This window comes from Pocillopora damicornis, chromosome 4 (genome assembly GCF_964200805.1).
Source record: "Pocillopora damicornis chromosome 4, jaPocDami1.2, whole genome shotgun sequence".
Lineage (NCBI taxonomy): Eukaryota > Metazoa > Cnidaria > Anthozoa > Scleractinia > Pocilloporidae > Pocillopora > Pocillopora damicornis.
In genome coordinates, this window is record NC_142673.1 from 1134010 (window position 1) to 1160586 (window position 26577).

The window sequence follows — 26577 nt, forward strand, 5'->3', positions numbered from 1 at the left end:
TTAAAATGTGACACCCAGCCAATAAAAAAGGCGAGAACGTAGTGTTGGAGAAGTTGTAAATAACTTAAGCGTAAACAACTTTTCGGAGAATTTCACCCAAGTATTTTGTGCAAATCCATCGATTTACTGAGCTTCTCAGACATTTGAAAAGAAAGGTGAGGTTCTAACTTCTCAGTTGAAAGACATCAACTATCTGGCAGCATGAAGTCCAAAATGGAACATCGATCATTTGTGGTATAGGCTAATTGAGAATCAGATTAGATCGATTTGAAGTGTCCGAACTATTGTCACCATGAAAGTAAAGTATAACCGAGAAGTAACTTGAAGAGGAACCTTCGGGAGAACTTTCCAAAGTGTTAGGGGTACAGCATACATAACACCGTTAGTTTATACACTATGCTTTGGTGGGTTACCAAATTATATCGCCGGTAAAATAACGATGTTGTGTGGTTCCAGAGAGAAAAGGCAGACTTTTCTATTGACATAAGGTTGGGTGGCTATTTGGTTTTGATAATTAGTATAATAATTGAGCAATTAGCAAGTAATTCAACTGAAAAATTGTTTTGTAGTTATAAAATCCAGAGGGCTTCGTCTGGTGGAATTGGATCACTAAGTTTCGAATCCAACTAGCTCCTGCCATGAAAATTTCACCTGATCTATCACATCAGAAGCATACGACCATTTAATAAAACATAAGGGGTAGTGTAGCTAAGTAGCGAGGCTAGATGTCAATTCACTTTCGAATTAAGGTGCTCACTAAGGTGCTTTACTAACTGGTCCATGAACAGGGTCTGTTCATTAAAATATGCTAATACATTAGCACTTGATTTATATACACCCCTCAACTTTTTTTTTTTTCCAATGTCGTTATCAGTGGCTTGACCAATGTTATATTCCTCTTCCTAATTTCAGCCTCTCGTCGTATTAAGTCAAGACCAGTCTACCAAAATTGATCGTTGTTGAATTCCTTGGTAATTACCTGTTTGAACAAGTCTTTTATGGCCACTGGAACAATACAATGCCCAGGATGTGGCCAGAATATCATGCAAGGTGCTGCAGTAGAGTGCAACTTTAAACCAAGTTCCGAAGCTGCAACACGTCAAAAGGCCTTTGATGTACCTCAAGAGAGACACTGGCTGTGTATGGAGTGCAAATACATAGTGGAAAATCGCTATGGTGACTTATCAACCGTGACAACAGAAGATGCTTACACTTTGCTTTACAGTGTTAGACTAAACAAGAGATCTCATTGCTGTAATCCCTGTGCAGTTATATAGCATAACCCTGTCATCAAATCTAATAGCTAGTGAAAAGCATTACTGTTGCATGTTACTGGGTAATGTTACTCTAATTTCTGTACAATGGACAAAGTTGTAACTTCCATGCATTGAGTATGCCCTTTCAGCCCTTCATGCTGATCCATTACCCAAACAAGAGATTCAAGCAAAAAATGACAACTCAAAAGCAACAGCAAGCTCAAATGCTCACAGATTTATTCATACTGGTCCATCTGATGTTCATTAACAACAGAGATTGCAGAATTGCATGGTTTTTCAGCAATCTCTGTTGTCAAGAATTGTTATTGATAATTCTCAGTCAAAAATCTCCAAGCTACACACATCCCAAAATCATAACAGACTGAACAAATGACACATACAAAATTCTTTGTTCAAAAAGAAACACCAATCTGGTGCCAGCTAGGGATTCATTTTAATGTGTTTCCTTTGTAACTGAGGTAATGCGATTCTAAATACCACAAACTGCCTGTTATGTTCTTAGAAAATGAGCAGTTTAAATTTGGATTTTTTTTTCCATGTTTCCTTAAATGGGAACCCTTCTATCCAAATACATAAAATGAGACAAATGAATGCCCCTTTCAAGATAATGAAAAATGGCAAACATTACAAGGTTATTTTAAAATATTATCATTATTGTATCTAACCCTAATTGTGTACATTGTATCATGGCCTGTTTGAGGGTCCTCAGTGACATTCTTTTTCACCTCACACCATATTTTTGATGGAATCTAGGATAGTTTTCCATTTTTTAACAAGTTTACTTCTGTGAAAATACATTTTTGCCTATCTATTGGGTACCTAAAAATGTAACAAAGGCAGAATGTTTTGCATCTAAATCTCCACTACTGTGTGGTGAAGTGAAATACCTAGAGCCTTTGGCACAGCATATATTTAAATATAGCAATTATTGAATTGTAGAACATCAGTCTCCTGAAGATACCATAGATAATGATAACCAGATTTGCAATTAAATTAAAGATAAATACTGTGCAAATATTTTTCCATATGAATTATTTTTTACAAGAATCTTAAGTATACATGATGACCAAAATTGATATGTGCATCCCGTTACCCTTAACATTAAATAGATAAGAGGAATTGAGTCATTCACAAATTATTGGACAGACTTATTTTTAAATTCTGTGGATCTTTCCCTCACTGGAGATGATGGTGCACTTTTAGAGCCACTTGGCTCCATCTTACTGGAAAGCCTGAGAAATGAATTAAGTGAAGATCTCCTTGTTGCAATGGAACCAGTGCTGTTTTTTGTCCAGGCTACACCAGCCAAAGGTCTCATTATTTGAACTGCTCCTAAACTTGGGGACAGTGAACTGTTCACTAACACATTAACGTTAGTTTCATCTGATTTCTTATCTTTCCTAAGGGAGCCATCTGAATACTGAAAATCATTTGTTAGGGCTTGCATTGTGTCATCTTGAGTTTCTTCCTGAGAAGCATTATTGGCAGTGACAGCCATCTGTGGAATTTCTAGACAAATTTCAGAGTCTCCTGTCTGCAATGGTATGATTTCCTCTACATCATCTGCTGTAGAAATTCTTGCAGATGCTACATTTCCTGGAACATTGAGAGAAGCCTGTGAGCTTTAGATGTTAAAAGAATTTTTACCCGAAGGTTCAAGTGCCATTCCACTTGAGTGTTGTCTGGTTTCTTCATTGACACTTTCAGAGACTGTCTGAAGTTCAGCCTCGAGAGTGCGAGAAGGAGCTGGTTCATCCTTTGATGCAACATGAAGAGATCCCTTTGAGGAAAGATTACAAGACTGACTTCCAGCATGTAGTGATCTAGTGGTGGCATCACGCTGAAGAAAGTTATATATCAACCAGTTCACTCTATAAAATAAAGGAAATAGAACAATTCTATCAGAAAAGCAATATTTCACTTCATTTTAATTGAGCACTTCCCAAGTCCTTAGATTTTTTAGATGTACAAAAGAGACTCTACAATAAAAAGCTACGTTAAAAAAACATGAGCGAGGAACTTATTCTGTATAGATGGCAAAGACATTTATGATAATAATGAAAATTGTTTCAATTAATAAATGTTTATAAATTCATTTAGAAAGTTATGTAATGAGAGAGCCCCTCTTAACAAAAATGATATGAAACTAAAAATTACTTCTTGGCACAGAGCTAGGCCAATTCTTGGTACAGCCCAAGTAAAGTCAGTACAGGAACTCAAAACAAGAGCATCCAATCATACCCTCTCTAAAATACGCTCATTCTCTGTTTTAGCAAAAAAAAAAATGCTTTCTGACCTCACAGGAGACTCTACCATAACCATGTGGCCTGCATCTTGAATAACCTCTAAAGATGAACTGTATATTACCTATTACAAATGGAACCAAGTAGAGTTAATAAATATAGTATAAAAGCCTGAAGGAATGACTCACAAACTTTGTTGCTCAATCACAAACCTCTTGCATCCATTGCTCCTCCTCAAGAGTTACAAATTTGTCCTGTGCACCATAAATCAACAATGCCGGCACCATCAGTTCCTGGTGATATGTCTCATCACCATCTTCCCACACCTGGAAAACATTGTTTGACTATGTATTACACCATGTTCTAAAGATGAACCACAAAATCACTGAGATCTCTCTGTCGCGTTATTCTTAAATTAAGGTGGTTCTGAAACAATATCATTACCCAAAATGTAACATTTAAAGACTCAGAGGGATTTACTGACCTGTCCTGCCATAACAGCTTTCATTACAAAAGGTGGAGCACTAAAGGCTTTCACTTTCTTCCTGAGTGATCTTGCTCTCATGCTGTTGTATGCCCTCCTGAAAAAATTAAAGTCATGAAATTTTTAACCAGACATACCAGTTATTGCATAATAAGAATGTAATTTGTAATTCTTTATTCGGATTTGATGATTCTCCTCCTCAACTGTTTGGTTTTAATGAGAACTCTGTTTCATTTCTACATAATTTTGCCATCTTCAGTTTGTAACTTGGGAGCCGGGGGTTCAAGATGACTATTGAAAATGTTTGTTTCAGCTGAGTATCTAACAACTTGTAGAAAAAAATTTTCTTCTCAGTCATGCTGAAGATGTTATTCTGCAAGACTAACCTCTCATAGACAGACAAAAACACAGGTTTGATGCAAGACAGTAAAAGAGTTGGTAAGCAGAACACGTCGCAGGTACCCACACCCACAAGTGGTGTAGGACCTCCACCAGATATAAGAACCATCTTGGACACCAGTCGAGCACGCTCACATGCAATCACTGCACAAAATGATGCCCTGAGTAAATCATAAAATATTGTTAAAAGGCATGGCTTGCCAACCACCATGGTGCTGACTCTTTGACAAAGTTTTTTCAGTTGTCAAAAGTAACAAGCACCAAAAAAAAAAAAAATACAAAAGATATGAAAAAACCAAAAAAAACATGAAACAGAAGGCTACATCCTAATTGCTCCCTACCCTCCCCCCTTAATTCACCCTTTCAAGTAACAAGAAACAAGGAAATATCAGTTGACCCTTGAACTCCTAGAAGTGATGAACCTGTAACTTCTCCCTTTATATCCATACAGTATCCAGCAAACAGGAAATAAGAATACCCTAGTGGGATTAATAATACAAGTAGAATTAAATTGGTCTAACAGCAAATCCTCGGAACTAATTTACAAGGAATGTGAAGCAGCTGGAATAAAGAAATACCAATCAGTTATGCAACTTCCTGGGCTGAAAGCAAGCACAGTACAAAGTGCACCACACGACACTCCTCGTTGATTCAGATCGCTTTCCTTTGGAAAGTACCCTCGGGGCTGGGCTGTTTGTCACATATAGTTCCGTAAGGAACTGATCAATTATCGGATACAAAGGGCGCAACAGATGTACAGAAACACGAAGACTTACCCATACGAATGTCCCACTAAAACATTTCTCTTCTTATGGTATCGATCAAACAAACGAAGTAAATCATACGAAAGTTCAGAAAATTCGTAATCTGCGGTATTGTTCGGTGCGGAGCTTTGCCCGTGTCCTAGCAGGTCAGGCGCTATAACTTCGTAACCTGCCTTGCAAAAGTATTGTACTTGTTCGTACCAAAGATCAGCGCTACCACCAACTCCATGTATGAAAAATATTACAACTATCTTCTTGTAATCAGGATCACCAACTCCAGAAGTGGCTGAACCCGCCGAATGAGCCGAGCGATTAGACTGAAGATCATCACGGCTGTAACCGCTATCGGATCTCGATATTCGAGGTTTGTAATGCACTACTCTCAACCATCTGCCTTTTCGTATTTCGACTCTTTCCGAAGGTAGATCAGAAACAGGAACAACTCTATTTTGATTACGTCCTCCAAGCGCTCCACACATTGAGCACTTTTGCAAAATCTTTTCCCCAGCTTTTGAATTTTTAGCGCACTGCAGCCTTCTTATCAATCCTCTATGAACTCAAGGGATATTTGCCAAATTATGAAAGCAATGTTGCACCCGCTGTTCGTCGTTTAAGATATGGCGACCTCAAGTCCATGTTCTTCAAATAATAGCTATTTCAAGCATCAAATTAATAATGTCCAGAGCAACGTAAGCTGTTAGAGAAGTTGGCACAGATTAGTGACGAGTGATATGTTTAAAGCAAAATTACCATTCCACGCAATGAGAATACTCTCCTCAGCGACTAGGAACGCAAAGCATAAATATATTCAAAGCTTCATGTTAAGTTCGATCTTTTTCTTGCTAAGTCTTCTTTGGTGCCTGAAAAATAGAGCGCGTCTTGATGACAAGACTAAGTGCTTCTTTACAAGAAACTCCCGGCTTGTAAACAAAACATGAAAATGCTCTTGTTTTAGCAGTTTTCGGCGTTGATACACGTTGGATGAGTGGGGTCGTTTCTTTGTCTCGAACAGGCTTGGAAGAATTTTACATAACCAAGAATCGCTTTGGAAATTTTACCATAACTCGTTATCGTCGCGCAAAAGACTCCTGAAATGACACGAGGTTAATTGAGAAGATTGCTTAATCCAAATTACTTCAACCGCAGTCTTACTGTTCATGATATACATCCGCAGTATTGCACCGGAAACCACGTCACAACATTTGTTGCTAAGAGAAATGAATACAATAAGTGATCTACATAGGGCAAATTATAATATTTTTACTGTTGATTGTTTATTCAATTATGATGTGTTTGAAACGATATATTACATGTTGCATGATAATTTAACTAAAATTGTGCATGTTGCTTGGAAACACAGAGATCAATGTTCAAGTGCATGTGCAGGAGAACATTTGCCCTTCATTAATGATAGTTTACATTGTAAAACCAAGCACTTCTGGTTGCTAATATTGATAATTGCATCTAAAACTACATCAAGTTGAAGAAGAAGGAGAGAAACTCTGAGGTAGCTTAGGGTTAATGTCAAAAAATTAAAAGAAAAATGTAAAACAAGTTCACTTCTAGATTGTAGGGTAACCATGCTTGCTTAATTAAGTAACTAAATGGACTAAATATTTACCTTATTACCTCAACAAAAGGCACAATAGAGTCTCTCTTCCTATTCAAACAATTTAACCATCTAACCCTAACCCTTGATTTTCTAGCATGTAATTCAAACAAATTCATCATGTTCCATCCTCTGTTTTATCTCCTAATGGAATCTTCACTTGCTCTAAATAAGCACCAGCAGGAAATCTAGGAGGAGGATCTGGGTCCAGACCTTTTCTTCCTTCAGGCCCGTGTTCTTTGCTTTGTTTTTATACTTCTCGTCAATAAAATTTGTGCACTAACAGGATCACATGTTACTACTAAAACATACAGTATCCAAAATTCACTTATCTTCTTGAAATATTTCTCAGTTCATCCAGGCTCTAGTTCCTGAATCAAAGTTTCAACTCTTCCCCATAAAAAATTCCTGAATCCACCCCTGAACATAATGGGAAGACAGTTATGGTTAACACTGACCCTCCCACAAACTTGCAGTTTGTAGCAGAAAATCAGTTGACAGGTCTTTGACCCAATATCAGACCAGTGGTAAATCTAATGGTGAGGCACAGGTAGCAAGACTGACAACCAAAACACTTTGTATAAAAAGTTATTCTAAGATCCCCTTTCCTATCCTTAGTAGTTATAATTGTTGCTGGAAATAAATAAATAAATTTCAGAGTGAAAGTTTCAACTTAAGATTACGACAACTCTTTATTGACATCAGAACACTATCCTATTTTTGTTTTAAATCATTAATTCAAAAAGAATAATTTAATTCACTAATCAAATTCAGTTATAAATCATCCTTGAGTGAAGTAAATCTTACAATTCTTCTCTGACTTTGCACTATGCCTTATCTCAATGGCCTAGTTTTGATGCATTCATTTTCAAATCCATCACTTCACTCAACTGACCTCTGTATGCCATTCAAAAGAATGAGCTACAGAGCTTGTCAGGTTAATTCCTTGCAGCATAACCATGCTGTGTATCGCTTTCCATTGAATTGCAATATGTTAAATTAAAGCTGCACTATTGCAAATCTAGGCTCTGATCTTATGTGTTTGCACTGAAGTAAACCTTAACAGTTATTAACCTGGCTGAATTTCTCATCTCAGTCAATAAAGTTGCCAGTTATTAATTTGGAAAATCCCAACAGGAGCTCAGAGATAATAAATCTTCTAACTTCCTCTGCAAGTCTTATGCTTGTTCCATTTCAACCAAAACTCCACCACAGTCTTTTGGGTGTAAAAACACTACAGGTTTACCATGAGCACCAATCTAACCAAATAATAAAATACCAAAATAAAAATCCCTAAAATCTGAACTCAGAAAACTGTCCAGTCACAAACGTTATGTAACAAAACAAAGAGTTACATTTGTGTAATATTTTCATTTTTACCTTTGGTTCTTGATTCAGGGCTCTAATATTATGTTCTTGAAGATCTTTCAAAGCCTCTTTTATGTCATCAACCTACATAAAAATTTGGTGTAAAGGAATGTTACTGTCACAGACCACAGGCAATTTCTCTGTGTGGGAAGCTCATTCAAAATCTTTCGACAAAAAATTGAAAACAAATATTTGCCTGACCTCAATACAGATGTGATGAATTCCACCATCTTTTTTTTTATTCAGAAAACCTGCTATTGGGCTGTTGTCTCCCAAAGGATGTAAAAGCTGATGAAAGATAATATATGAACAAATTATTCATTTGCTTTCCTTTTCCCAAAAGATTTTGTATCCTCATCATTGATAAAATAATTATTCATTGATCATTCTAGTTTGTCATATATACATTTAAAGAAACAAGTACACAGATTATAGAACACGAGAGATGGTAAGTTTTGAGCTCAGTGAAAAATGGAGAAAGAGGTTTTTCATCTTGTTACAAGCATAGGAAAAAGTAAAAATTCTGAGTCTTCATGAGGAATTGAACCTTAGACCTTCAGACCCCTCTGATGCTTTACAACTGAGCCACAGACTCCATGAGTGAGGCCCAGTACAAAGTTCATGTATGACATGCACCCTGCATACAGCTAGGATCAGCAATGTCAATAGCATCATGTTTTTGTAAACAGAATCAGAAAGATGGTAAGTTTTGAGCTCAGTAAGGAAATGGACAAAGATGTATTTCATCTTGTCATTAATGTGGGACAAAGAAAATTTGGGAGATAAAGGCTGGAAAGGGTACTCATTGGCAAAGACGAAAAAACCTTTCACAAGACTTACTTCAAGTTTGGTGTTCCCCAAGTTAACAAAGACAGTGGATACTCCATGTTCTGGAAGATCCTAAGTAAGGAAAAAGGGATTGATCAAATATTTCATAATAATATAAATTAAAAACAGAGAGGACCTCAAGTGTTGTGTAATATATTAATAAGTGGTGTGTGGAATAACAGCTCTCAACACAGCATCGATTTCTCCTGTGTTTTGGAAGTGAATTAGAGAGAGTTTGAAAGGAGAATCTAACATTCTATCAGATGTCACTTAGGACCTTTGGTTCCATATACCCTTTGATTAACTTCAGCTTCATTCAACTTGACTCACTTGCACATCACTAACATCAGCACCTAATACATTCCTATACATCTTGCTCGCTTGTTCTACAATAAAAACAAAAAACAGATATAACTCATTTTCTAAATATAATAGCAGATGGTGGCTTAATGCTTAGTGTGCTAGACAGTAAAATGAGAAATTTAGGTTCAAGATCTGGCTAGGTCAATATTTTGTCTTCTTGATTGACACACCTCCCTCTCACAGTGTCTCTCTCCATCCACGAATTGTCTGAGTGGGATAGCCTAATAGGAGGTTGGTGCAAATAAATTCATAACAAACCTTTATCAGGTTGAATTTATAAATAATTCAACAAAGTTCCCATACCTAAATTTGACAATTAAAGTTGCCAGGTGGATTGTCAACATGACAATAGTCATTTTGATGACTCCAACTGTTCATAAGCATTAATTTACCTAGATCAGGAACAGCAATTGCAACATGGTTGAGCTTGCCAAGCTTCCACAATTTTTCTTCCATTCCCTTCCAATACAACCAAAACATGAAGTTGTGAGCAAAAATGACAGATGTGTTTTTTAATAAGTATCAAATATTGCTCAAAACTGCATTTAAAATGCAACGTCTTTATTTTAATTGCATATAAAAAATTCTATAAAATATTAAAAGCAAACTTGCTGTCGTTAATTGGCTTAAAGGTCTATCTGGATGTACAAGAGTAGATGTCACAGGTATCAGTTACTGAGGATTTGACCAATCTCCACCCCCTCCTAACCCCCTGCCCCGCCCCTTAACGGGCCAACTTGCTCTCGCTAACCGTTACCAAGACATGTACATGGACTTTTACATAAGTGGAAAATATGCGCTTACAGAAGGCAATGTTGTCGATGAGACAGATACCCGAGTCATAACTTCGCAAAATCTTTTGATATCCACCAATGAATAAGAATTGCACTAAAAATATAGGTAAATAACCTTCTGGTCTCATCATTTTATCGAATGGGATCCCCTACCTGACAGAGTATTGCAGAGGTAGATATTCCATTCTTAATCTACGATAAAAGAAACGATTACACTTGTCAATACAAAATAGTGTTAATATTTCATTTCATAAAAGCTTCTTACCGGAAAATTGCTGAAATTTCCCCAAGAAAACGGCAAAACCGCGGCTCGTAAAATTCTTGAAGTGCACAGTCTAAACGCCATGTTGATTTGACCGGCGGGGATTTTGGAGTCTGGTGACAACAGTGAATCGTGCGGACGTGCATGTAAACTTATGTAACTGTCACGTTAAGATCAGCAACCAGTTTCTCCTTACAGTCATCATGAAGATCATGAGAATAAATAAAATGATCACCAATCTAAGAAACACTGATTGTTCGATGTTGAAATTCTCTTGGTTCCAATCAAACTCAAGCGCAAAAGGCATTTGACTCTTACGTGTAGGGTACAAAATAAATGAGTATCTTGAAGATGTCCTATGAAGACTGGTATCCGCGTAATTACCCTGCGACACTTTCCAATTTTCTCAGTTCAAACATAGTCATTATATTTTTTATCCCTAAAACACCGCCCCTCCCTCCCCCCCCCCCCCCCCATTACTTTAAAAAAGCCCATTGCAGACGACTTATTCTAGCAGGATGATTGATATTGAAGTTTGTACTTCTCTAATTTTTACCCGACCCTTTGTGGAGAATTATTCCTCATTTGTCATTGACAGGCAAATAAATATATTTTCCGTGTTAAAACAATTTGATGGCTCGGTTTTCAGAGGCGACCACCTAACATATAAGGCGTAAATAATAAGGATATCCCAACAATGAGTTAAGGTGCGGAAAACTTCCAAGTCATCTTCGTGATATTTTCATTCTTCTTTTCTTTCCTTTTGAATTCCATTCAGTCTATGATTAATTTTCATCAATGAGCCAAACCCAAACATCTCAATTCCGCTGTTTTCATGATTCTTGGCCTCTTTGGCCGTTTCCCCATCTACCCATTGAGGACTAAGGATCAGACAGAAAATGACAAATATATCAAAGATCGACACACTGTGCTCTACTGTTTATTAACAGATATCTGGTCTAGTGAACCACAAACTAGTGGCGCTAGTATTGTCCGCCGTTCCCTTAAGATGCTGGTATTTTTCTTGGCCATTCCGGAGCTTTTATCAAACAGAAGTTTCCAAGAGACCCTCGCCTTTTCTTCTTTCCTTAACGTCAACTATTTCAATTTTCACAAGTTTCACTCTATAGTTACGCTCTCTCCAATCTTGCCAGCATCTGTGATGGAACCTCAGCGTTACAATTAACCAAAATCCATAGATGCACCAAAGAAACAGACTGAGCACGATCAAACCCGCACCAGTCCACGTGTCGGTCAGTGCCATGTAGCGCCATGCCCCTTGCGCACAGAGATATGAGCTAGCAAACACCAGAGGGCTGAGGATTAGAAAGCAAATCAGGTCTCCGCAGAGATAACGGCGCTCGCGGCGGCTTTGGCCTTTCGTGAACCACTGGAAAGAAAAATAGAAAGGAAAATGGGCTAACAAGTTCAAAAAGGAATTCAGACAGACCAGCGTTTCCCCTGAGCGGTCCCATAAGTGCTTGCGCGGCGACTTTCATCCCAGTCAACACTCTTCTTTTTAATTTACCATCGAATAATTTGATATAATATTCTGCATACTTCCACAGGAAAACTGTACGTAAGTAAATAGTGATAAACTAACTCTCTCTATGGGTAAAAAATTTGTACCACGTTCTAGCCCTTGGACTAGTAGCTATCCCAGAGTATTAGCATTTGAGAACCTCAGAGGCATTTTAAGAGCGAAGACGAACCTTTCCTGAGAACATAACACAAAAAACCTGGTTAGGACTAGAACCTAAACCTTTTGATCGGGAGCAGCGCGCCTATAATGAAGAAACCGCATCAGCCACGCGCTTGTGGTAAACGAAAAAAAATATCCTTTAACAACGAAAAGGCTGGAGCTCAACGCCTGTCATCTGAGTTGTAATAAATATATTTTAATTGAATAAAACATCTGGCTGCAAATAAAGTCTCTAGATATCATCAGCGATGATTTCAGTTTGAAATACTAATTCAATAAACTCTAAAATTAAAATCCAATTTACGCTGGCTACGCCTAAACTTGTGACATGATTTCTGTCAAGAGGATAAAACGAACCTCCTGAAATGACCTCGGGAGTTTCCTAACGTGGAACTCATGGCCACAAATTTCACAGGAGTCTTTGTTGGCCTTTGAAAGCCATTCCTCCAGGCACTGAACATGACACTTCCCTAAGGTTCCTGAGCAGAGACAAGGACTGACGAGCAATCCACGAACAGTTTCATCTCTGCAGATACGACAAGTGTTCAACAAATCGTCTGACGAGTGAGATAGTAGTTCCAAATGAAAATTCTGTTCAAAGAGACAAAAAAAAGTTGGAAGTTAAAGAAAAACACCTACCAACAAATCGTTGAGTCTTTAGTCGTTAGAGTCTGATTTTGCATGTTCAGGAAATTTCTTTACTAAGAATAATTCTTTTTTTAGATCCAATAAAAAGCTACTTGATTTCAGATCGTTTTTGAAATGCCAGTCAGCCAACCTGGAGCTCAGTTTAGTTTCTTTTGGTGTTAATAAATTTTTATTTTGCCAATTTCCATTTCTTTCAGAACTATTCCTTGTAATACGAAGCTATCAAAAGAAAATCTGTGCGTCAGACGAAAAGCAGACAAAAACGTTTTTGAAAACAGGTTGAAATTTGATGTAACTATATACTTACATTTGATTGGTCCGAGTCAGCCGGGGATACTCTTCGATCTGCTATAGGAATGATATGTTGTTTTTCTGATCTCGAATCGCTTTCCATCGTGGCCAGAAAATTCTCTTGCAGCGATACTCCAGGTTAAATTTATGTGCTTTGTGTTTTTGCAAAAGCGGTTAAGGCTCCCGTCATATCAAGCTTAAATTTGCTGCTTTAGATGCTAATTAAGATTATGACGTATGCGTCATTCTTTCTGTCGCACTTAATTCGATCATTCCTTTATTCAATGTTGTTCAACGTTTCTCCCGATGCAAGCTTTAAAATAAAAAATCAATGGCTAAATATTCTCGTGGTTTTCTTTTCAGCCGAGAGGGACAGTTTGAATTTTGTCCATCTCAATAAAAAAAAAAACTACATCCGTTTTTAAATTTGTCTCTGAACTCTGACGTCACATAACTTCGACAAGCAGTCAGTCTGGAAAAATTCTCACTGAAAATAATAGTATGTGGGAGTACGACAGGTTGATGTTGGTATTGCGACATTTATCTAGACAATAATAAATCCTAAATTTTATCCGGATCAACGTATTGTCTATAAAAATGAATGAAGGGAAGTAAGTTTTTAGAGGAACTTTGTTTCAACGTCGGTGGAAAAATTCATTTGGCTTTATCTACCGAGTTTATAATGTAAAATTAGCCACTGAAATGAGTTTCCAAAGGGCCAACACTCGGAACGTCAGTTTTAGAATTCTTTATGGTGGCCAAACTCGCCTCAGTTGTTAAAATCCAATCAATTCATCTTGTCTTTAAAAAGATCGAGGAAAGATTTACGTGTAACCTCATACAATTCGAAAAGAAAGCCGTTGCCCCTAAGGTAATCTTTTTTTGCCATTGTTTCCTTCATCCAAGAACTGTGTGCATAATAAAGTATGGGGTTATGCTGAAATCTCGACAAAAACTTTGGATTAGGAGAATAAAACTGAAAACAAATTTATTCCACAAAAATAAGAACTCGTTCAACTCTCAAAATAAAAACAAAAATTTATTCTACAGAACACTCGGCGTCTGTACAGCTCAAAATAATACAGTTGATATTTGTCTGAAAAGTTAAAAATACAAAAATAAACATAATTACTACTGTAGCGCTTTTAAACAGACTGACGGCTGCTGGCGCGAGTCGGACATAAAATTCAAAAAGCCGTTCACATGGTCTTCACAATTTAACAAGAATTTGAGGAATGCACGAGTAAAGGATTTGGAAATTGAAGAGACCAAATTATGTGCAGCCATTTACAGTTAAATTATTGTTTTTGGAAATAAACTTACTCTTAATCTTCCTTGCATATTTGTTTTTTGCTTTTGGGTTTCGCTTTCGTGGTGTTCTTAGACTTCAGAACTTTTGTTTTGTCCTTTCCTTTTTCGCTGGTTTTTTTGCCCGTGGAAGATATCTTACTCGCACTTGGCTTTGCTGCAGGTTTCTTGGTCTTCTTTGCTTTCTTAATTCCTTCACTGCTTTCTGCGACCGTAGACTTTTTGGCTTTAGGCTTCGACTTCTTTTCCATTGCGGTGTCCTTAGAACCCTCACGTTTCTTTTTACTTGTACTTTCCTTGGTTTTATTTGAGGACTTTTTCTTTGGTCGCCCTTTCTCTTCGTTCTCTTTGTCTTCGCCGTCAACATCCTTCGGTTGTTTCTTACTGGTTTTCTTAACTTTACTCGCCTTCTTGTTGTTGTTGTTGTCAATATCCCGTTCAGCGTTCTCCTTCTCTTTCAAAGCTTTCTTTTCCTTCTTTAGTCGTCTCTTCTCTTCCCTCTTCTCCTCTTCTTTCACTTCCTTTGAAAGTTTAAACGAGCCCGAAGCTCCAGCTCCCTTCGTTTGCACGAGGCGTCCTTTACCGACACTTTTGACCAGCGCGAGTTTAATCTGATTGTTAGCGGTCTCACCGACCAGATACTTTCCTTTGATGTACTTGGTTATGGCTTGTCGAGAAGAGCCTCCCTTCTCGTTGAAATATTTGACTGCTTCTTCCACCATTTCAGTATACTTTGGGTGTTTAGGTTTAGCGATGACAACCTGGGGAATAGAGTCTTCTTCAGACATGGTGAGACTTCAGTTCTGGAAAAACTATAGGCAGTTTTAGCTTCAAAAAGCAGGGCTCAAAAGTAGTAAAAAGACCTGCGAAATGGGGATTATATAACCCGGCCTGTACCAAACACGTGCGTGGGAATGTTTCAAATCATGACAGAATTGATTAAAATTTCCTCCTCAGAGACGTATTCTTTTTTGTTTGAACAGGCTGAATGAGGTTCATTTACACATTCTATAGCGTTGTTGCGTTTTGATATTAGACCCTGAAATTGCTAATTGCTCATCTTCATTATTCAGAATAAAGGCGATGAAACTTAAGATAATAGATGTGATCTAATATTTCAATCGTTTATTCATAAGTTTTTGGTTCCTTTGAAGTCCTGAATGGACATCATCTCTATTGTTCGGCGTCTTCCATTTTATGAAATGCCTTTCTTGAGAAAGTTTGAGAAGGGGGGAGGGGGGGGGGGTGAGGTGAGAGGAAATTCGCAAAAAATTAGTGGGAAATTTGCATAAGTGTTGGAATACTTGACCATGAGAGGTTTGAAATGAGACTATTTCCTCGCATACGCTCACAAGGTTCAACAGTTGCGTCACAAAAAAAGGGAACGAATATTAGGGTGGGTAATATTTGGTACCTGGATAGAGCAAAGAGCTTTGAAGTCGACGGTTACATTAGAATGACATTCAGTAGGTACAGGAGGATAAGGTACAGGACTGTGAAATCACGTACAGTCGGTGCGTCCGATTGAAAGATTTCAGGGGAAAGTTCGCAAACTGGGATACCGCCTTCATTTTCGAACAAATACTAGTGGACGTGAAAACTTTTGGGCTGGAATCAAATGAGTAAAAGGAGAGCATGCCTTGACTTGTCCGTCTGTATCTCTATTCAGTTTCAAAGAAAGACACAAATACAATTAATGCTTTACTCTACACTCAAAGAAACAAGAATTGTTGAATAAAAGATTTGTAAATTTTCATGTATGGAAATTACGAAAATGTTTGAGTCAGGGGTCAACGAGAGAAAAGAGATTGTCTTTGTATTGTGCCCCTTCTTTTTCCGATAAAAAATAAATTCGAGTATGCCCTCAAACTGCAAATCAAAGTTCTTTGATTTTTATTTGCTTAAGGGTGGGTAATGTTACCGAGGAAAAAAAGGTATACCAGCAGGCCATGAATTCAGTCATTCTTAATTAAGTGGGCGAGGCAGCGACGGAAACGCTTTGTCGAACGGTGGAGGTTTTTCCGCTCTATACCCTTTTGGACCCCTTTACCATTTGTGGAGCTGAAAAAGCAATCAAAGATGCTTTGTTAAGACGCGTGCTTCGATAAGTTCCTTATGCTCAGTCAATTTGTATTGATCGAGTTTTCATTGAGGCCGCCGCGTGGAAAGCTGGGATTTTTGTTCCCGCCCACCCTTCCTTTTTGAGCTGACCTCCCATCCTCTTCCGCCTTGCACCAGGGGTTAGCATATCCCAGACCAAAGCGATACCTCACATCTCATAATAACAATACCCAGGAAGGAATATTATATTATGCTAACCCTTGCTAGCCCATAATAAAACTTGACCGAGAGAGGAGACAGCAAGGAAAGAATCTGGGAACAAGGATTGCGACGCTCAAAATTCGCCATCTTGCTTCTTCTTTGAAATGACTGTAAGTAATCAGTGGGATGTGGATCTTCATACCTAATAACTGACCAAATGAGGAGTGAGATATAAAAAAGATCTGTGAATACTCGGGGTAGAGGAGATGAACGAAGATACGACGGACGAGCTGGCCCCAAGAGCGGAGATCTTCAGATCAAAACTCATCGAGGATTTTCAGCTTATCGACAGGGTTGCCAATAGTAGCGGCACAGAACCACCAAAATACTATTCCAACGAAATAACAGGTATCTGTTTTTCACGATATTCTGTGAAATCTTTCAGGTATGCTGTTTAGCAACCAATCATTTCTGGTCAAATATTTCGAGGAAACTCTTCGCCTCTAAATATCACTGGGTATGACGTTGGCAAAGCTTGGAGGCAACAAGTCTTTAAAAATTCTTTTCCCACGTTTCCAGGCTCTATATTCAGTTTTTGAGATCGTAGATTTTTTTTAATATGTTGCCCGTAAATTTTGTTTCAGACGACGAAGTTATGAAGCAACTTTTAAGAGAGACTCCCCAAGGCTTGATCAAGTTTCAAATCTATTCTAAGAAAGATGAACAGCGCTTTGCAGATCGTCGTTTGAACAGAGTAAAGAACAAAAATGCCATTCCACTTGGACCATGGGCACACACTGTCATAGAAGGTTTGTTTAATGAATGATGATGGCTTATCGTTTTTTACTCAAATGATCATGGTGCGTTCCAGTTCCATCATTAATTACCCTTTATTAGAACAGAAAGGTGCATTGATCAAGTTTGTGTAAAGTGGCTGTTAACAATGTGATGTGATTTAATCTATCAACAGATCCAAGGATTCAAAACTTTATGATGATTTTGATCATAACAAATTCTATTGTATTGGGAATCCAAGCCGGTGAGCAAAAAATGCTAGTATCCCAAATGTGCTATCATCTTACTTGTTAATGTAACCCTTGAATTAAAAATTGGCACTCTATGCTATCATTTTTCAGAAATATCCAAAATTGAGGATTCCTCACTGTATGGATTAAAATTGGTTTTACAAATTTTTGATTACTGCACATTGACCATTTTTGTACTTGAGATAATCCTCAAGTGGATTGATGGATTCTGGAGTTTTTGGAAAAATGGATGGAACATTTTTGACTTCATTGTGACCGTAATGGTATGTATGAGCACCAATTGTAACATTTCAGTAATAGTTATTAACCTTCAATTAAAACGAACGAATGAGAGTGATCTTCACAGTATCCCATTATACCTTAAAATCAGTTTTCATATTTTGTGCAGTTCTCTATACATTTTCTAAGGTGTTCACAACGATAATTTTTTCAACACTCAAGAGCTTCTTGAGTAGGTGATCATTTCATTTATTCTCCAACTTTAATGTCTGATTTAGGGGTGATATTGTAAGGAGAAATTAGATTCTAGTCAGTCTTAAGGGTCAAAGGGTTAATATAGCATAAACTAATATGCTGACATAGATGATTATCTTCAGTACTTCAGTCCTGCCCTTTCACACTACTATTTGTGCATCAAGTGGAAAAATATCTTTCATTTCAATCCTTTCAACGATTTTAGTCATTTGTGCCAGAAATCATTGAGCTGTCATCAGGAAAAAATACAGCAAAAGTGGCTGTCATTGCTGAAAACTTGAGAGTATTCCGAATTTTGCGATCCTTGAAAATGGTGAGAATACTTACTACAGTTATGGTTGTTCATTGGTGAATTATTTCATAATTATGAATATGGTAAAAACTATAGAAAACAGTACCTAAAAATAGCAAAGGTGGTAAATTTTTTCATTGAAATATGATTTGGAAGTGTAAGAATACATTAATTAAATAACTATTTGTATAGAGTAAATGTAACATTTGTTATCAATCATTTCAGGTATCAAGGTTTGCCCAGCTAAGGATCATTGTCCTTACCATTCTCAAAGCATTTAAGGTATTGAAAGCGAAACAACTTACAAATAAAACATGGATTTGAGGGAAGATATCTTTATAAAACAGCCCAATTTAAATTAACTATACTTTCATTAGCCAATGTCCTCAGCCTTAGTAAATTCTTCACCTTCACCAATTACCTTTTATCTTTTTTCTAGTCAATGGCATTCATCCTCATTTTGTTGATGACTTTTATGTACATTTTTGCTGTGGCTGGAACAGTCATGTTTGCTTCATACTCCAAGTCAGAAAGAACAGACCTCAAGTATAAACAGAGTTTTAGGTAAATCTTCCGTCAAAACATTGCATACTTTGGTACTATATTTTGTTGGTGATGCCCCTAATTCTAAGGTATCACAATAGTAAATGTACACACCTGTATGTCCACAACTTACAGATTGCCTGACTCCCCTTCTGCTTCTTAATCTCTCTATTTCTATGTACATTAGTGGTTTAGTATTGTCTTACCAGTAGTTAATCAGCATAACACATCTATTGCAGCACCCTTGGTAATGCTTTGGTCACATTGTTTCAACTCTTCACCTTGGATCACTGGTATGACATCCTCAGAGATCTTATCAAAGTGGTAGACCCCATCACAGTCGAAATCTACATCATCTTATGGATCTGTATTGGAGCTTTCATATTCAGAAATATCTTTGCTGGCATTATGGGTATTCATGCTATGAGTTTCTTTAATTATAATGAGAGTAACCTGAAGCTGACTTCCTCGTCTTCAAAGATTAGAGGGCAAAATTGACCTTCACCTGATATTGGGATATTTGAACAAGGATGGGGCTATGGCTATAGGCATCTTATAGTCATGCTACCCCCCACCCTTTTTTTTTGTGATAAAAACTGATTACTATTCTTGAATATGCAACCTCTTAGTATATCTCTCAGTCAGAATATGCGCTATGACCGGTCAATTAAGCAGGCTGTATTTTGTTGTATCACCTACTAAATACAAAAGTTTGTTTGAATTGAAATTTTCCTCCTCTTTTTGAATTTTAAGATGTGATAAATATCTTACTAACCAGGTTTTCTCAATCCAAACTGTAAATTAAAGAACCTTGTTTTTTTCACTTGGATTTATGATCCATGTGCTTTCTACTTGAGCCATGAAAATGGGCAGGAAAAAATTGGTCTGTAACTTACAGTGAGGACCTGACTAAACTTGGTTAGTTAGGGGTATATACACATAGTTTTATGATTATCAAATATTCATGACATCATCTTAGAATAAAACAAAATTCAGCAAGAAACAGGAGAATATTGAATTTGGGTTAGACTGACATGGGAGGATTTTAGTAGTCTCAAGGCCATTGTAAAGCTATTTGATACTTGTTGCAGTCATGAACTTCCAGAGCATTCGAAGGGATTTTAATCAACAAGTGAAAGAGCAGACTGAAGCCATAGAAGCAGAACAAATGAGAAATCACTTAGCAGAGGAGCTGGAAAAAAAGGACAGATTGCAAAGTAGAACAAGGTATCAATTACTGAAACACCTGGTACAACAATGGACTCCAATTGAACTTTGGTGTTAAAGAATTTAGTAAAACTGCAAAAAAATTTTTTCATCTATCTAGGCGAACCAGCAGTTTGGGTGCTTCCCTGTTCCAGGAACTAGGAAAACAGCTTGAACCTATGTCAACACTAGCAGAGACTGAAGAGGAAGAAGAAGGAAGCTTTGAGCACAGAGATGACAGTGGAATTAAAGACTCCTCCTCTCTGCCTCAGGAAGGAGAAAATAAACCAAAACCAGAAACAAATGAACCTGACCCTTTAGCTACATTGGGAGACAAACTTGCTCGAATAAGGTAGCATAGTCCTCTTGCTCATGATCTTATATCAAGAGTAAGTTTCTTTGTGGAAGCAACCTGATCAGGTTTTAGGTTATGGAAAATGTCTTAGAAAGTAATGTATAATCACCACAAATACTGGTGGTGATTTATTTGAGGATTTTTTCAAAATTCAAAGTCTCTAAATTAAAAGTCACTTTAACTCTAAAATACAGAGAATCAGATACAATTAAGAGTTAAATTTTTATCTATTTCCCAACCATTACAATGAAAGTACTCTTTCAACTGACCAAATCCAGCTGATTGGTGATCCATGCATAAGAGATGGTGGTTGTTGTTTTAAGGGAGAAGAGGAACTGCTGGAGCAAACAGAGTGGAGTTGACCAGCAGCCAATACCAGAATTACATGGAGAGTTTGCTCATGACAAAGCTAAAGACATGACAAATGGTTAGTTTTCTTTCTTCTTACAGTGTATATGTGGAAATCTAGATTGACATTTTGTACCTTACACTGATGATGGTTTTACCCTCCCCACCCCCACACACACCCTCCTCATTTCTGTGGTGTTTGGCACTGTCCTTTTTGACAGAGTTTTATGTTAAATTTTCTAGATTGGATTACAACAGTTCAAGCAAATCTGACTGATCTTAAGAACCACCCTGTGGAGACGCTGTGGCAGAGAGACACGCTGTTCAGGTAGGAAAAATAGCAAATAAACAAGGAGCCTCAAAATAGAATGTTTCAAACAATTGATGGATTAAAATTGTGTTTGAAAAAGAAAAGTCTCTTTTTTTTTAAATTAATTGTGAATATGTGCTGTAGATATTTCCAGTTAATGGAAGCCTGGCAAGAGAACCTTGCTGAACGACAGCAACTCATTCGTATGGCTGGTGAGTGAAAGGTTACTTGTCAATCACTGACATTTCTAACTTTACTAAAACTGTTGGCAAAACTGAAAAATCTCAGTGCTGGTCTTGTAATCATGAAAAATATGATTTGTTTCCTGTTTTCTACACAGACCTATGCTAAAGCATTTAAATGACTGATGTTGTTTTTTTTATTACAGGACAAGCTTTGCTTAAGCTCCATGATACTTGATCACAAATGAAGCCTTTAAAAATGAACTTGATTAAATCAGGACTGCTTCTTCTGACAAGGACAGTTTAAATTTAAACACTCAGGGTATTAGTTAAACTACATTGTCTTGTCTTTGAGAAATTTGTACATTGTGCTGGTTGTAAACAGTTCTGTAAGAAGTCATGATCCCCAAGTGTGGGACATTATCAAGCTGCAAGTTCTTCATGAGCAGCTTTGTGTTCTACTCTAATTTATGGTTATTTTCAAGATTCCAAGTTCTAATTGGAAGAATGTTGGCTTTTAAATTATTTTTACCTCTTAAAAAAGATTCATCCTGTGCAGTTTTATGAGATTAATTTATTAGATGATGTTGGCAAGGTTTATGTAAAACAATAGTGGAATATTGTACCTTTGTTTTTAGAGTTGCTTGTAATGATAAGTGTCCTTCATTCAGAATTCATTTAATTATTATTTTAATTTAAGGCATAAGTATTCAAATAAAGCAGCCAAATTCAGAAAAAGTAACTGAACTTTATTTTGCTTGGTTCTAATCTTTGTAAATAATCAAACTAACATTCAGTGGCAAACTAAAATTCAGCGATTCTTCTTGGTCCTTAGCTGTTGTGGAGGGACAGGGTTTGATGTTGGGGCATGTGTGGAAGCAGCAATCTTGTTAATGTAGTATATGGCTACCATTGAAAACAGAAAGCTGAAGAGTAAAAAAAAGAGTATTGAATGGTTCAATATAGTTTGAATTTAGTTTTGGGTTCTTCAGATTTTAATATGAACAATATGATGGATTAAGTGGCCAAGGCCAGTGCTGTGAACTCTGAATTAAGGGGTGTAAATTTGATCCCAGACTGGGTTATCATTGCCTTATGATAACAACTAGTGGCTTAATACAACAACAAAAGTGAGTAAATGTACAACCAACAGCACTGTTAGAATGGTAAAAAAAATTGTCATCAACTTACCAGGTTGTTACACAAACTCTGTGGACTAGGCCAGAGGCAAACATTGCAACTACCAGACAAAGTATAACTTGAAGAAAATGAAATAAATGCAATATATTAAAAAGACATGCATGGATACTCAGTTGATGATAGGTAAATAAGAAATTGGATGATAAAAAACTGAATTTGACACTAGCACATCCTTAATACTGTTCATTGTCCTTTGTTTCCAAGTTGTACCAGCCATTAGTGTGTTAATTTTATAAAGGGAGCAAAATAGAGGATCCAATAAAAAGAAAGAAAACTAAAAAGACCACATAAGTCTAAGTTTAAGATACCAGGTATGAACTACTTTGGTGAAAGGTGAGGATTGTCACTACCTGGAGCCCACACTTTGATGTTTTCTAGTGGTTGGTATGGTTAATGCTAGGCTGCATCTATAGTGATAATTACTCACAGGAGCCAAAGCAGGGCTGTTATTAGAAGCTGGTGGAAAGCCACTGGCTGTCAGATCATGTTGTGCTAGCTTCTTTTTGAGTTGTGTTCAGAGACAATAAATAATTAGTGGTTCAAGAAATGTCTCATTTCTTTAAACCAATATAAACAACAATTGGATCCTCATCAACAAAATTCAAAATATGTACCTTCTGGGAACAATTTTGTTTGAAAATTTCGACCAAACATGGTTGTTTCCAAATTTCCTACTGCCTGGTGAATTAAATGTCAAGGAATACGCAACTCGGATGTTAAGACTCACACCACTAGAAAATCACTTCAATTAAATTAGTTTCATAAACAAGATGCTTATTTCACTGGCTTCTAACAATAATCTAATCACGAAAAAATTACAAAACTTGACCCAGATATATAATCCCCTTCAGATACCGTCTTTGATTACTACTTTTTTCATACGAGTCTCTGATAAGTACCATCAAGAGACATTTCAAGCGTTCAAAAAAAACCCTGTAAAGGTTTACTACACTCAGATCAATGGAAGTCTTTGTTCTTGGTGAATCTGGATGCTTTCAACGTATATAATGTCAAAGAATCACGAAAATGAAATCTTTCCAGCCAAGCCTTAGATGAATATCCTAGAGCTCACATATGATCTTTCATAAATAGTAGAGGATACAGTTAGGAGGAAGACGAAGAACTGTGATCCTATGAATCCCCCCAATATGGTCATCCACTCGCTGGACGCCAAGTTTGCTTTGAACATTTGCATTCCAGCGAAAGTCAGCACGGTTAATGTTGTCGCAAATAGGAACGAGGTAGACGACGGAAGAGCTGTGATTCAAAACAACCGTATCATTGTTAAATCAAAGGAAAATTTCCAGATTTATAAGCGAATGAAGATATCATAGTAACACTCACCCATGTTCAAAGGGAAAAAGTGGACAACTCAGCTGTTCGCCCCAGTATTTCGCTGTCAAATATGCATACATTCCCGGATGACATGTAGGAACATGGCGGGTCATAGAAGGTCAAGTTAGCTAATATATTTTCCGCAAATTTCCAATGTTTGTAGCCTGTAGTGATGATGAATGAGTTAAATTTTAAGCCGAGAAGAATACCAAACCAGAATTTAGTGTGGAGGCTACGTCAGAGGGAGACTCATTTTCCAAAACCCGGAACTCACTGGCATCAAGCACGAGCTTTCACTCAAAACATTTTTCCAAATTTCACGATTGTGAATGTTGAAACACCTCCGTGCTATCTGCGAAAATTCTCACCAGATGGCCGTTATTTCGTTGCATTCTCATTAGATCAAAGCTCTGTTGAGGTGTACGAGTTCCAAGGGCCAAGTGCAGCTGAGGAATTGCTTGCTAAAGAATCGCCAGACATTGAGATAAGGAGCAGATTGTTCAGTAGCTTCTTCCGTCTCAGCTCCGTTGTAACCGTGGCACAAAATGGAGAGCATTTGAACAGAGAGTGTAGTTTATTTACTGACGATGGCCGTTATGTTATAGTTGGATCAGCTTCGTATGTCCCAGAGGAACCGCATCCATATTTCTTTGATATCTACAGCAACAATGAGTCGGTCTCTCCAAATCCCAGGTCACCTCTGGAAGACTACACAATCCACATCGTTGATATGAAAACTGGAATGCTGTCAGATTCCAGAGTGTTCAAGTGTGATAAGATATTCTTATCACACAATCAGGGACTGTACTTATACAGGGACCTTCTTGCAGTTTTGTCTGTTCAACAGCAACAGATACACATTTTTCAGGTTACATCCGATGGCAAGTTTATTGATGTGCGCACAATTGGTCGATTCTGTTATGAGGATGATGAGTTTATGCTGACTTGTGTCAGGAATGTTGATGCCAATGGCCAACCCATTGTGCGACCATACATGGAAACCTGTCTGAATGGACTGAAACATAGAATTCTGGCCCATCTGTGGAGATGTGCATATAACGAAGGCACTGCTTTAGCTATGGGGAGATTTTATCAGCATGTTGAACTGTTCAGAGCTCTGAGAATGTGGAAGATGCAACTTTTTGATAGTAGGATTTTGCTGATAAAGTATGCCAGTGAAGATGTAGTAACACTGAGGGTCCCTGATCCAAACTCACAGCCATCATTCTTTATCGTGTATGACATGGAAACAACCAAAGTCTTGGCTGTGTTTGAAAACACTTCAGAGAAATTGTTAGAACTTTTCGAACAGTTCTGTGACTCTTTTCGCAATGCTATGTTGCATTCACCAGCGCAATTCACTTGTTCAGCTTCAAGCAATATTTTTGCCCGCCAAATTCAAAGACGATTCAAGCACACCATTGTTAATGCAAAATATGGAGGGTATACTGAAGCTGTCAAGCGTCTTCTTGCTCAGTTGCCAATCAGCTCCCAATCTTACAGTAGCAGTCCTTATTTGGACTTGTCCCTGTTTAAATATGATGACAAGTGGGTTTCTGTCATGGAAAGGCCCAAAGCATGTGGAGATCATCCAATAAGGTACAAGGTTAGGTTTAGCTGACTTAAAAAGTACCACTAGAATCTTAAAACTGAAGAAAAATTTTAAACCCCAACATCCCCCACTGATATTTTTACACATTGCTCATTCTCAGGGCGTAAAAGAGGACAACTGAAATAGGGAATTAACCCTTTTCCCCCATAGGAGTGATTGACATCTTATTTCTCCTTACCTTATCACTGTTGCATCAACCATTAAGGTCATGAGAAGCTCTCAATATTATTGTGGAGCAAATTTTCAATGTAAGTACTACTAGAAATCTATTGAGAACAAGATGGAGAATATGCTAAGTGATCTTGGGGTGTAAATGGCTAACAATGTCTTCATTAAATTTCAATGTACACAGCTTTGTAAAAAAATTGCAGTTAAGAACTTTTTTTCTGTTTATGATGAATTTGAACCTAGCAAAATTTGTGTTGCTGATGTTTCTTTCTTTTGCAGGTTTTATTCTAGGGATTCAGGGCTTCTGAAATTTAAGATCCACGCTGGTTTCTTGGGTCGCCCAATTCCACCAACAGGAAAGAGACTGGTGGCATTCACTTTTCACCCTCTCTACCCATTTGCTATCTCGGTACAGAAAACTAATGCAGAATATGTGGTGAACTTCCATATCCGACATCTTACTAGTGGTGTAGAACATACTTGAGTGTAATCTTAATCCAGGAACCCTTACTGTGATAAACTGTCGTTTAGATGAGGACTGGGTTAAGATCAGCTTGCAAAGCAAGGTTTGGAATCTGCTCTCGAGATGTTTTTTAATCAAAATAGAAAATGTAGGTATTTATGTTGAGGTTCAATATTCTTTTTAGTTGAAATTTTATTTTCATTGGTTTCTTCACATAACCAGAAACCAAGAGAAGATAGAATTGTACAGATATATTCAGATTGTTTTTGTTCACAATAGTTTGGAAAAAAATGTAATAAATAAACATGTGATGCAAAGAATTGACCTAAGTAACTGTTGTGTGGTTTGGTGTATTTTGTTGATCTCACTGGGGAAACAATTGTTTAATATAAACCAGGCTCTCTTTTTTTTTTCCACTCTTTCTTTTGCAAATTTTTGTTG

General features: G+C 37.3%; 7 protein-coding genes and 1 long non-coding RNA gene across 8 annotated transcripts; 3 read left to right on the plus strand and 5 right to left on the minus strand.

Moving 5' to 3' along the window:
- The first annotated feature begins 1 nt into the window (after position 1).
- On the plus strand, positions 2 to 2349 carry LOC113672649 (uncharacterized). Its single transcript, XR_003446343.2, has 2 exons — positions 2 to 155; positions 913 to 2349. It is a non-coding gene; the product is annotated as an uncharacterized LOC113672649 (long non-coding RNA).
- On the minus strand, positions 1477 to 7196 carry LOC113672647 (protein ABHD8). Its single transcript, XM_027188954.2, has 6 exons — positions 5180 to 7196; positions 4391 to 4564; positions 4005 to 4101; positions 3733 to 3846; positions 3574 to 3644; positions 1477 to 3148 (listed from the first exon to the last, which is right to left on the minus strand). Exons 1-6 carry the CDS (start codon positions 5644 to 5646, stop codon positions 2902 to 2904), a joined length of 1170 nt encoding a protein of 389 aa, XP_027044755.2. The 5' UTR covers positions 5647 to 7196; the 3' UTR covers positions 1477 to 2901.
- Positions 6423 to 10511, minus strand: LOC113672648 (uncharacterized). The gene is made up of 9 exons (XM_089205107.1): positions 10395 to 10511; positions 10283 to 10321; positions 9728 to 9794; positions 9303 to 9358; positions 8985 to 9044; positions 8346 to 8432; positions 8157 to 8228; positions 7941 to 8035; positions 6423 to 7196 (listed from the first exon to the last, which is right to left on the minus strand). The coding sequence occupies exons 1-8, from the start codon at positions 10473 to 10475 to the stop codon at positions 7955 to 7957; spliced, it is 543 nt and encodes a 180-aa protein (XP_089061233.1). The 5' UTR covers positions 10476 to 10511; the 3' UTR covers positions 6423 to 7196; positions 7941 to 7954.
- A 791-nt stretch (positions 10512 to 11302) lies between these two features.
- LOC113672603 (E3 ubiquitin-protein ligase MARCHF2) lies at positions 11303 to 13258 on the minus strand. Its single transcript, XM_027188910.2, has 3 exons — positions 13049 to 13258; positions 12451 to 12684; positions 11303 to 11781 (listed from the first exon to the last, which is right to left on the minus strand). Exons 1-3 carry the CDS (start codon positions 13133 to 13135, stop codon positions 11437 to 11439), a joined length of 666 nt encoding a protein of 221 aa, XP_027044711.2. The 5' UTR covers positions 13136 to 13258; the 3' UTR covers positions 11303 to 11436.
- Positions 13259 to 14056: 798 nt separating this feature from the next.
- On the minus strand, positions 14057 to 15190 carry LOC113672623 (uncharacterized). Its single transcript, XM_027188931.2, has one exon. The coding sequence runs from the start codon at positions 15126 to 15128 to the stop codon at positions 14358 to 14360; it is 771 nt and encodes a 256-aa protein (XP_027044732.2). The 5' UTR covers positions 15129 to 15190; the 3' UTR covers positions 14057 to 14357.
- A 1524-nt stretch (positions 15191 to 16714) lies between these two features.
- LOC113672747 (cation channel sperm-associated protein 2) lies at positions 16715 to 22100 on the plus strand. The gene is made up of 14 exons (XM_027189088.2): positions 16715 to 17010; positions 17247 to 17411; positions 17573 to 17641; positions 17739 to 17911; positions 18328 to 18435; positions 18640 to 18696; positions 18854 to 18978; positions 19197 to 19369; positions 20049 to 20184; positions 20285 to 20515; positions 20842 to 20945; positions 21110 to 21194; positions 21321 to 21388; positions 21565 to 22100. Exons 1-14 carry the CDS (start codon positions 16869 to 16871, stop codon positions 21594 to 21596), a joined length of 1668 nt encoding a protein of 555 aa, XP_027044889.2. The 5' UTR covers positions 16715 to 16868; the 3' UTR covers positions 21597 to 22100.
- On the minus strand, positions 22087 to 24041 carry LOC113672598 (dolichyl-diphosphooligosaccharide--protein glycosyltransferase subunit KCP2). Its single transcript, XM_027188901.2, has 5 exons — positions 23903 to 24041; positions 23661 to 23815; positions 23173 to 23236; positions 22550 to 22616; positions 22087 to 22284 (listed from the first exon to the last, which is right to left on the minus strand). Exons 1-5 carry the CDS (start codon positions 23904 to 23906, stop codon positions 22170 to 22172), a joined length of 405 nt encoding a protein of 134 aa, XP_027044702.2. The 5' UTR covers positions 23907 to 24041; the 3' UTR covers positions 22087 to 22169.
- Positions 23957 to 26465, plus strand: LOC113672596 (DET1 homolog). Its single transcript, XM_027188899.2, has 2 exons — positions 23957 to 25492; positions 25953 to 26465. Exons 1-2 carry the CDS (start codon positions 24066 to 24068, stop codon positions 26155 to 26157), a joined length of 1632 nt encoding a protein of 543 aa, XP_027044700.2. The 5' UTR covers positions 23957 to 24065; the 3' UTR covers positions 26158 to 26465.
- Positions 26466 to 26577: the final 112 nt, after the last annotated feature.

Bases quoted from the DNA above. Each gene is read 5' to 3' on its own strand.
- LOC113672647 (XM_027188954.2), bottom strand. From the start codon at position 5,646: ATGTGTGGAGCGCTTGGAGGACGTAATCAAAATAGAGTTGTTCCTGTT. The intron at 4,102-4,390 runs GTTAGTCTTGCA...TAATTTTTTCAG, and splicing joins TTTTTGTCTGTCTATGAGAG to GAGGGCATACAACAGCATGA. The intron at 3,847-4,004 runs GTCAGTAAATCC...AATGTTTTCCAG, and splicing joins AAGCTGTTATGGCAGGACAG to GTGTGGGAAGATGGTGATGA.
- LOC113672648 (XM_089205107.1), bottom strand. From the start codon at position 10,475: ATGGCGTTTAGACTGTGCACTTCAAGAATTTTACGAGCCGCGGTTTTG. The intron at 9,795-10,282 runs GTAGGGGATCCC...TTGTATTGGAAG, and splicing joins CCTCTGCAATACTCTGTCAG to GGAATGGAAGAAAAATTGTG. The intron at 9,045-9,302 runs GTGAGTCAAGTT...TTCCTTACTTAG, and splicing joins CTGATGTTAGTGATGTGCAA to GATCTTCCAGAACATGGAGT.
- LOC113672603 (XM_027188910.2), bottom strand. From the start codon at position 13,135: ATGGAAAGCGATTCGAGATCAGAAAAACAACATATCATTCCTATAGCA. The intron at 12,685-13,048 runs GTAAGTATATAG...CTCTTTGAACAG, and splicing joins CTGACTCGGACCAATCAAAT to AATTTTCATTTGGAACTACT. The intron at 11,782-12,450 runs GTTCGTTTTATC...TTTTCTTTCCAG, and splicing joins TCCCGAGGTCATTTCAGGAG to TGGTTCACGAAAGGCCAAAG.
- LOC113672623 (XM_027188931.2), bottom strand. From the start codon at position 15,128: ATGTCTGAAGAAGACTCTATTCCCCAGGTTGTCATCGCTAAACCTAAA.
- LOC113672747 (XM_027189088.2), top strand. From the start codon at position 16,869: ATGAACGAAGATACGACGGACGAGCTGGCCCCAAGAGCGGAGATCTTC. The intron at 18,436-18,639 runs GTGAGAATACTT...CAATCATTTCAG, and splicing joins TTTTGCGATCCTTGAAAATG to GTATCAAGGTTTGCCCAGCT. The intron at 21,389-21,564 runs GTGAGTGAAAGG...TTTTTATTACAG, and splicing joins GCAACTCATTCGTATGGCTG to GACAAGCTTTGCTTAAGCTC.
- LOC113672598 (XM_027188901.2), bottom strand. The intron at 23,237-23,660 runs GTATCCTCTACT...TTAATTCACCAG, and splicing joins TCTTCGTCTTCCTCCTAACT to GCAGTAGGAAATTTGGAAAC. The intron at 22,285-22,549 runs GTAAGTTGATGA...TTTACTCTTCAG, and splicing joins AGAGTTTGTGTAACAACCTG to CTTTCTGTTTTCAATGGTAG.
- LOC113672596 (XM_027188899.2), top strand. From the start codon at position 24,066: ATGATGAATGAGTTAAATTTTAAGCCGAGAAGAATACCAAACCAGAAT. The intron at 25,493-25,952 runs GTACAAGGTTAG...TTTCTTTTGCAG, and splicing joins TGTGGAGATCATCCAATAAG to GTTTTATTCTAGGGATTCAG.